The sequence below is a fragment of the Magnolia sinica genome, chromosome 2, assembly GCF_029962835.1.
Source record: "Magnolia sinica isolate HGM2019 chromosome 2, MsV1, whole genome shotgun sequence".
NCBI lineage: Eukaryota > Viridiplantae > Streptophyta > Magnoliopsida > Magnoliales > Magnoliaceae > Magnolia > Magnolia sinica.
The window spans coordinates 31541413-31551291 of NC_080574.1; the positions used below are offsets into that span (position 1 = coordinate 31541413).

Sequence of the window (9879 nt, forward strand, 5' to 3'; positions counted from 1 at the left end):
ACCTACTAGCTTGGCCTATGGGTCGGGCTTGGAGCTCAAGTCATTTTAGCTGGCCCAACACAACCCCACTTTACACATACTGCATGAGTTATATCCTACAAATATGCCATTCCAATCCTCGGTCAGGTCCATCTATCTTGAATGTCGACCGTTGGTTTCTTTCCACCAAAATGTCTATTACTTTGTATTTGTGTGTCACACTTGATCAATAATAGATTATGAACATTCAAGGGGGAAATAGGGATTTAGCAATTTTCAGGCCACACTAGGTCAGATCGGGTCGGATCCAAGCCCAATCATTTTCTGGGCTCATGCTTGGGCCTCCTATGCTAGGCCCATGCCAGGCTTAGGCCTTGGGTCTTAGATGTCGAGCCGAGCTAGCCTGGCCTAGCCCCAAACCTAGCCCATTGTCACCCTTGGGTGTTTACGGTGGTTAGGCTGCTCGATGTGCTATGCGTCTCACCCCCTTTACCCCTTTGATGAGGATGAAAGGATTTGGACCCCTCACCCTAAAGGTAAATTTTCATTTAGAAAAAAAAGAACTTTCAAGGAGCTATGCCCCACAAAGTCCATAAAACCTTCATGAGGGAAGGCATGGGGATTAGGTGCTGCTCAGGTCACACTTTCTGTTGGGCAAACAAGATTCTCATTATCATCAACCTCATAAGCATTATTGGGCATTTCCCAACAAATGCATTATGTGTAAGAAATAAGAAGGAACCAAAATCCGTGGACCATCTTTTCATCATGTTTAATGTGGCTTGGCACATTTGGTCTGGTTTCTTCCACATGTTTCTAATTGAATGTATCCTCCCAGGTTTGGTGGACAAGCTTGGAGCAGTGGGCCATTCAAGATTTAGGGAAAAATCTTTTGGCAAATGCTCTCCTTAGCAATCATCTTGGGTATATGGAAGGATAGAAATAAAAAGATTTTTTGACGATAAATCATCTACTTATGAAGATGTCATGGTTGACATTTACCGTTCCTTGGTAGGTTGGTGAAGCTTATCAGAAGAGTTCAAAGAAATCTCAAGGTTCAACATCTTCAGGGAATGGAAGTCGGTAATTGATGATTCTTGTCAACTGCTAGAGTTGCCAGGAGCTTCCCCATTCAGGTTGTAAGAAGTTTAATATGTTCATTGGAAAATCAAGAAGCTTCAGGCATAAGGAGTCTCTTTAAAGATGCAAGGGGGAAATCTAATTTGCCTTTTCGGTGTGCCGGAAGGGATTGCTAATCAAATTGTGTTGAGCCATCCCTTAAGTTGGGATGGATATTTTCTTAAGTAGGTGGTCTGCTAACTGTGGAAGGGATTCCTCGTCAATCACATGGGCTTCAAGGAATGTGATCCCCCTTGGAAACTATCTCTATAATAAATGTTTCAAGGCTTAAGATCCATGCCTTGAATATTAATTTTGTTGAAGTGCCTATAGAGGCTAATTGTGTTGTGGATGCTCTTGCAAAGGATTCCATGGATTATCTTCATGTATAGAGGATTCTTATCCATTGCGTTGATGGATCTTTCGTTCCCTTTGCTTTGAGTTTTTCAATATAATGTTTACCTGTGATTTGTTAAAAAAATAAAATAAAATAAAATCCAGACAGCCCATTTTCCTAGCCATTGATTAGATGGGCAGCTAAAGGTGTGGTGACATGATTGATGGTCTAGATTGATGATAATATGATCAATCAGGCCATCCATTTCTCTAGTCATTAGTAGAAGGGGAGGAGTTGTTGGATCAGAGTGAGTCATGGCCAACCAAAGGTAGGTCCCACATTATGGATGGATTAGATTGATTATTGTATAATGCCATCTTAACAGTGGGACCAAACCTAGTCACCATTGTAAAATTGCTCTAAGTTAGCAACAATCAAGTAATAAATGTAAAACTAATTTGAATTGAAACAACTAATTATACTGTTGTGCAGGATGCCTCGAATTCAGCCAATCTGTTGTGCAGAGAAGTCTTGTTTTGGCTTGACCGAGGTGTTTTTTTGTTCGACCGAAAATTGGGTGGTTTCTCAGGTTGCACGCTAAAAAGATTTGCACGTTGTCGATTCGACCGAAAAATGTAGTCGGTTTGGTTCGGTCTGATCGAAGATTATATCCGGTCTAGACAAACGGGTTACGCAGATTAGCCCAAATTAGGGTATTTAAGTCCGATCACAATTAGGGCTTAGTTAACACAAGTGTTTTCTCTATAAGGGCAAGGGTTTTGTGAGGTCAGAGGGTTCAAAACGCTTGTAAGGGCTTGGGAAAGGATTTTCTCAAGGGGATTAGGGTTTTCCTAGGTGCGCATCACAAGGAGAGATCTGGGTTTCGTCTGTAATTGAAGAAGGTGAGTGGTGTAATTTCTAAGTCTTTGATTGTAGTAGATTTCTATCGCTTTCTGCCGTGGTTTTTTTCCTGCAAGGGTTTTATACGTTAAATATCTTGTGTTTTGTGGTTGCTTTCTTCATTGTTTGGTTTTCTTCTTTATTTGATTATTCTATTCTTGTTGAACATGCTTCTGCAAAGCGCACAGATTAACGGTGGTATTAGATCCGAATTTCTAATACCTAGGGTTGTTCTGGGTTTGTTGAGGGCCTAGAATTTCAACATATACGTTGAGCATTAAATGAATTATTGGGTGCTATTTGAAGTGATATAATAGATAATAGGTAGCATGAAGTCTAAATTTTGTCCAAAGAGAGCCTAAGTAATACATTATAATTTATAGTTTGGAGTTTTGTGGGAAACAATTTTATGTTAAATAAATTATTTCTTGATTGAGATGTTCAGAATGTCACCTGAGACACTTGAATTGAAATAATTTATTATTACTATTGAAAAGTTATTTTCATTGATCTGGCAACTCTGTGGTGTTAATGATGACGATGCAAGCGACATTTTCACGTGATTTGAAATGTGAGGCTATTTCCTGGATTCAATGTTGTTTTTCCTTATTTATTTATTTGTTAAATTGCATTGTTTATTTAAAATATAACTTTATGGCTACTCGATAATACTTGATTTCAAAGATTTGATCCTCTTGTTGTGCTTTATACTTGTGTCTTTTTGCAAGTCCAGAATGCTTTGACTGATTCTCAACGTGTCCGCAACCCTTCTCTCATGGAGTACTGGAAACCACTTGCTGAAGATGTGAGCCCAGTAATGGAAACTCCCCCACCCCCCCCCCCCCCCAACCCCACGAAATGAAATACTAAGGTCCTGTTTGGTAGATGCCTATCATTCTAGTTAATAAGAATTATGTATTAGAAATCTTGATCTCTAATACATAATGTGTTCATGATACAGTGATTGTGCATTAGAGATCAAGATCTCCCGTACATAGTTTTTTTTTATAAAGATTCACGAGGATTGTATTAAAATGAAAAGGAGAAAAAGCGGGGAAACAGAAACAAGAAAACAAATGAAAAGGAAAAAACAAAAACAAATACAAAATAGAAGTGCTGCTGAGAAGGCGGACTAACTATGCTCCCAGAAATAATAAAAATAGAAGGGCCGCTGAGAAGGCGGATCTCCCGTACATAGTTACTGTTAACTAAAATGAGATCAACTAATTTTTTAGGTGGCTACCAAACAGGGCCTAGGAATCAAATCCATGATCCACTCTGTAGAAGGTCATTGGAGTTCCTTTTATTTTATTGAATATGAGTCAATTATTTAATTTGAAATTTCCTGATCTGAATGTTTTCAGATGGATGTTTCAGCTGGAATAGAAGCTGAATATCACCACAAAAACAATCGTGTAAGTCTCTTCTTTTCATGCTTTTGCATGATTTTATGGGTAATGGTCAATAATTAGAATTGAAAGTTGACATGTTTGATCCAAAGATGGTATCATATATGGAGTTGTGCTAAGTGGTGCACGCACACCCCATATGTGCAGTGTCACATGGGTGGGACATTAGATCAGTTGCCCATCAGGTAGGCCCTGCGTGTTGCTGACCTGACCAAAAAAGTCACCAGTTCTCTCAGCAGGCAGGCCACATGTACATTGAAGGTGGACTGTTGGTATTATTCTAGCCTTCCATTTTTTGCACGTGCAGCCAACCTAATGAGTCGACTAGCCCGATTTTTGTGCATGTCATCTACATGGTGGAGCTCCTCTGATGCATGGCTCCTGTGTTCCACATGTGGTCTACACTAAGCAAAGCTCCTGTGCCCGATTTTTGTGCATGTCATTTACTTTCTAGTCCTTGTCATCTCTTACATGCCCTGTCATCCACTTGTTTATCCTAAACCGTAAAATGACTTTGTTGTTGCTGAGTTACAGGTTTATTGCTGGAAAGGCCTCCGTTTTGCATCTCGGCAAGACTTGGAAGGATTTTCTCGAGTACGTTATGTTTTAATCAACACATGAAACCTTTAAGAGGATACTTTCTACAATTTAGTCATTAGGAAAGCTTATGGAGGCCTTTGATGCAGTTTACTGATCATGGTATTGAAGGAGTCGTGCCGCCAGAACTTCTGCCACCAGAAGTCCGTTCCAAATTTCATGCTAGACCAGGCGAGAAGTCTAAACGAGCTAGAAAGGATGGGGAAGCGAAAGGTGCTATACCCAATGCTGAAGATAACCAGGTAATTGAAGATGACATTACTTTCTCATCCCCCCATTTTTTTTCTTTATTAAAGTGTTGTATATAGCTGTTTACAGGAAGTTAAAAGAACTAAAGGTGATGATGAGATATATTTGATTTTCCATTAGTGTTGCTTTGTATTTTGGGTAGGTTCTTGTCTCTCTCTCTCTCTCTCTCTCTCTCTCTCTCATTTTTTATTTATTTTATTTTATTTTATTTTATTTTGAGTGATCCAAAGCTGAGGGGAAAGCTAGAAAACAACAGATCAAGAAAAAGCAAAACTATAACTGACAAGGTTAAACGAAATTTAATCCAGCCTGGAAATTAAGCCACAATACTAGCCCATTTACTGCCAATCTCGGAGGCCAACATCCTGATGAAACATTTGGATAGGGCAGCCCATTCAATGGTATCCCTTTGATTTTGCCCATCGGGGCCTCTGGGGGGATTTTGAATGTCTTTGAAGATTCTATTGTTCCTCTATCCATGGGTTCTTGTGCTTTGGGTGCCTAAATGACAACCTCAAGGTTGTTTAAGGCTGCCAACGGGTACCTGTGTCTGGGATTACCTGAGGGATCCGAACTGTTGGGACTTGTTTTCAAATCAGGTTAGGTCTGGGCCAACCATCTTAGATCCATTTAGAAGTCAGGTCAGGTACCCAGTTAACTTTAACATTAATATTATATCTATATATATATATATATATATTTAGAAGTCAGGTCAGGTACCCAGTTAACTTTAACATTAATATTATATCTATATATATATATATATATATATATATATATATATATATATATAACATTAATATTATATCTATATATCTATATATATATATATATATATATATATATATATATATAACTAACTAACATTGATTATAGGTTATAGAGCGTAATGGCGTAACACGATCTGTGTAGCTGACACCAATTAGTTGGGATAAAGCTTCGACGATGGTAGTGATGGTATTGACAGCGACGACGATCATCTATTTTATACATTATAATAACTAAATATTAGTGTACATTTGAGACATCCCTTGAACCCAACCTGGACCTAGCCCAAAGCTAGGATCCTAAGGATCGACGGGAACTCAAACCCGATCTAATTCAGGTCTGGTACCTTGAATGCAGTACTTGGACCTGAATCCGACTGCCCTCCTAAGCGTAGTTGCACAAGTAGGCTTGGCTTCCTAGTTGCATGGAACATGTGTGAGTTCCTTGTAGGGCTGTATATCGAGCCGAGTCGAGTCGAGGTGGGCCAAGCTTGGCTTGACTCGTCCGTGCTCTCCTCGAGCTCGAGCTCGGCCTCGAGCTTACCATTGGAGCTTGGCTTGTTTGCAAAACCTTTCAAGTCAAGCTCGAGGCAAGCTAGTGGATTGAGTTGAGGCGAGCTTACAGCGAGTCGAGTCAAGCCTGCTCCTGACCCAACCTGCACCCGCCTCAACCCAGCAACCCAACCCAATCGACACCTGACTCAACCTAGCCACCCGACCCAACTCCTAAATCAAATATTTAATTAATAATATATATGCAATATTAGATAGAGCTATAGAGGTACCTTATTGTTGGTGTGGAGAGAGAGAGAGAGAGAGAGAGAGAGAGAGAGAGAGAGAGAGAGAGAGAATGCAGGCGGTACGGCTGAGACGAGTTGGGCAGACGCTGAGTCGAGCTCGGGGGAGTGGCCAAGTGGAGAGAGAGAGAGAGAGGAGCTCGGGCACAAGAGAGGGAGGGGGAGAGGAGGTCGGGCGCGCGCGGCTGTGGTAAGGAAGGAAAACGGTAAGAAAGGGAGGGACTGATAGGATAGGGTTTAAGTTTTAACTTTTTTTTTAAAAAATATAATATATTATATATTCGAGTTGAGCTAAGCTTGAGCTTTGAGTTGAGCCAAGTTCGAGTTGAGTCGAGTCAAGATCTACTATGATCGAACTCGGCTCTTCAAAACGAGCTAGGTCATATGAAGCTTGGCTCGCCTCTAGTCGTCATTCGAGCCGAGTCAAGCCGAGCTAGATCAAGCCGAGCCGAGTGAGCTTTTTTAGCTAGCTTGGCTCGTGTACAGCCATAGTTCCTCGCCATTCATCAGGTGGGCCTTTGCTATGTGTTTGCCCTGGCCCAAAATGAAGGTCTGCCAATCATCTAGCTCAGATGTGCGTAAAATGGACTGTTAAAAGAATGGTTGATGGTCCACATTCAACAACAAATGTGGTCCACCAGAGCTGACCAGCCTGGGAACAGATGCATTGGGCCTCACTGCTGTCCTCTAAATGGCTTGGATTTCACATTTGTGTCTGATGCTGGCAGGGCCTAAGACTTTTCAAAGGGTTATGATATTGTTTCAGCATGCTTGATACCATAGATCTTTCGGAACCAAATATCTTCCTTTCTGCTCAACAGTCTCAAGTATTCAGTCAAAGTGTTGAATGTTCCATGTCTTATGCTTTCATATCTGCTTGTTTGTTTCTGTTGGCCTGTGAAGAGTGCAATCGCTGCAGCTGAGATTGATGGAGGTGGAAATGGTGCTGAACTAGATGATTCAGCCCCACCAATGGATGTTGACACTGCAGCTGTCAACATCTCTCAAAGTAGGGACCCAACACCAGAGGAAATTAATAAGCAGAGCCCTGACATTGACGTGGGTCCGGAGGCAGGGCAGTTAGAAGCAGAAGCTGAAGCAGATGTGGATGGAGAGACGGATCCAGAGGCAGAGCCAGATGCGACAAGTAGAGACGCGCAAGGTGGGGGCAGAGAAAGCCCCTAATGGCTCACTCCTGTGATGAAAATGGGTCAATATGGGTCCAGAAATAGCACATGGGAAGGGATGATTTGTGGCTTCCATAATGCTGAAATTGTTGTATATTGAGAAAATCCTGTTATTTAATCTTGTTTTTAATGCAGGGTCAGTCAAGTAGATTGAAACTGGTAGAAGTTAAACAAGCGGAGCTTTATCCCATGACACCAAATTGCACTTCGATTCACAATTTTTGCTCTTCTTGAGAACAGTAGCACTGGTGGGGGCCTCGCCCATTTCGGATAGGAAGATGTGATCTACTTCCAAGTATTAAGAGAGATGCTAGCCTGCTTGCCTATGTTGTTGTTAGGGAATGGCTTACTTCCAGTGTTAGGTAAGATGCTAGCCCCCGTCTATGTTGTTGTCAGGGAATGGCATGAGCCCAGTTTGGGAACCGGCCATGAGCTGTTTAGCTTGTACAGGTTGATTGTCCACACCTGATTGGTTTTGGGTGGAAGGCCCTGTACCTAAAGGTTAATCTAATTTCCTTCTTGTGATTACTACTGGATCATTTCCTTTTTAAGTATTGCATGATATAAAACATCCATTTGGGAGTCATGCAAAATGGCAACATCTAGCCACTAATCTTTGAAATATCCGTTGGACAAACTTTAAGATTCTTATCTGCAATTTCATGCTGTCTGTAATCGAATAGATCTTTTCCATGTTTGATGGTGTGTCGAGCCAACTGCATCATCTATAACAGGGTTCTAAAAGGAGTAAAAGTGAGATCAAGAGATCGGGACCACCTGGGTGGCACAGCCCATCCAGAGTCTTTGGGACAGGCTGGGGCTGAGCCTTAAGGCCTGTGGGTCAGACTTCAGCCTTAATTTTGGCCCAATACGTGATTGGACTGGACCTATTCTGACTATTAGACATAGATGGGCTAATTATTTCATTATTGAGTCTAGCCAGGCTGGGGCCCTATTCCTCAGTTCACGTTTGTGCTGGACCTGGGTTGCGATAGCTAATGGGCTGGCCTTGGACTTGCTTTGGTCCAATCTATTATGGGTCGATTAATGCTGGAAAAATTCTCATTTAATACAGTTTTGATCTTGAAAACAATGGCCAAAGAAATGGAAATGCCAAAATGTCCGAAGATGAGATGATAGTTTGGTACTGTTTCGACTAAAAAAATGAAGTTGAAAAATTCAATTTCAATAGTGTACATATGTGTGTGTATGTTATATTTAAATATGATTAAAACACTGGAATTCTCAAATAAACTAATAAAATTTCTATGTACAATAGTGATAATGCACGTTGGTAATTGAAACAGTTGAGACTCATTCTTCGCCTCTTTAAAAGTCCTTCCTTTCAGGAGTCTCTCTTTATATAATTGACCCCTCTAAAATTCTCCAAATTTCCATTTGATTGTATTAATAGAAGACGATGACCAATGGCTATATTTAAGTCTACTTTTAATCATCGCCATCATCCAAGCCTTATCCTAATTTGGAGTTGGCTAGATGAATCTTGTCCTGCCATTCCACTCTATCAAAGGCCAGAGCTTCAATTAGACCATAGGTATCAAGTCTTTTCTTATTGCATTTGTTGAGGTCCTTTTCGAGTGTTACCCTTTTTGATGATCATCATTGATGGAGAGATTGAAACCATTTGCGTTTAGGATATCCTCTATACCTGCTGCCCGGGCTCTTCCCTTTGCATAATCTCATTTAGGGTGGATACTGGGTGAAGTACCGGCTCCGGACTGGTTCTTCATCACGAGTCACTTATTGATTGAGGGAAGAAGATGCAGAGCGAGCTATGGGTAGAATCATTAGTTGGGCCGGTGAGATCCAATTTCTCTGTCGGTGCCTCGGCTTTCTCTACCCCCACTACTGATGGGCTAAACATAACCCTATTACCTGGTTTCTGTTATTGGGTTTCAATCTCCACTCCGGATCAATCAGCATTTTCAGGGAACCCTCTAGACCTACTAGATTATTTTACACAAGTAGTCCTTTTAAAGCCTTCAACTTGTTCTAACTCACTCTTAATTGGTGTGGTTCTTGGTCTTCATTTGCACATGATCAAACCATTTGAGTCCACTTTCCCTCATCTTAATATATGTTGGTATTACTGTATGTTCCTTTGAGTGCGTTCATTTCTATTTATATTATTTCTTGTCTCATTATGCATTCACCTCAACCATTCACCGCAATGTCCTCAATTTCAGTTACGCTCATTCTATAAATGTGTTGTTCTTTAATTATCCAACATTCCGTCCCATAAAGCATGGCAAGTCTTATAGCTATCCTATAAAATTTTCCTTTCAGTTTAAGTGGTACAGGGCTATCATAAAATTTCAAAAGCACATCTCAATTCTTCCACTTAGCTTGAATTCATGATGGTTTTTATGACATTAGTGGGATGCTGGCTGCCAACCTTATGCAACCCTCTTCTATTAGGGATCAGAACCAGCAATGAGAGCATAAAACTCCCATAGGCCTAATTTAATAGAATATTATATAGGTTGCTACAATCATATGCCAGAAAAGTGATTGTTT

General features: G+C 40.8%; 1 protein-coding gene across 3 annotated transcripts in view; it reads left to right on the plus strand.

Annotated features, from left to right (window-relative positions):
• The window catches only part of LOC131236888 (THO complex subunit 1), a 41016-nt gene extending 33485 nt beyond the window's left edge, over positions 1–7531 (plus strand). The window contains exons 17-21 of one of the 3 annotated variants that reach the window (XM_058234405.1): positions 3069–3149; positions 3700–3750; positions 4279–4338; positions 4431–4583; positions 7058–7531. In XM_058234405.1, coding sequence (XP_058090388.1) covers positions 3069–3149; positions 3700–3750; positions 4279–4338; positions 4431–4583; positions 7058–7339 — 627 coding nt within the window. In that variant the 3' untranslated portion in view covers positions 7340–7531. The remainder of the gene's footprint in view (positions 1–3068; positions 3150–3699; positions 3751–4278; positions 4339–4430; positions 4584–7057) is intronic. The other 2 variants (XM_058234406.1, XM_058234407.1) reach the window with 2 other exon arrangements.
• Positions 7532–9879: the final 2348 nt, after the last annotated feature.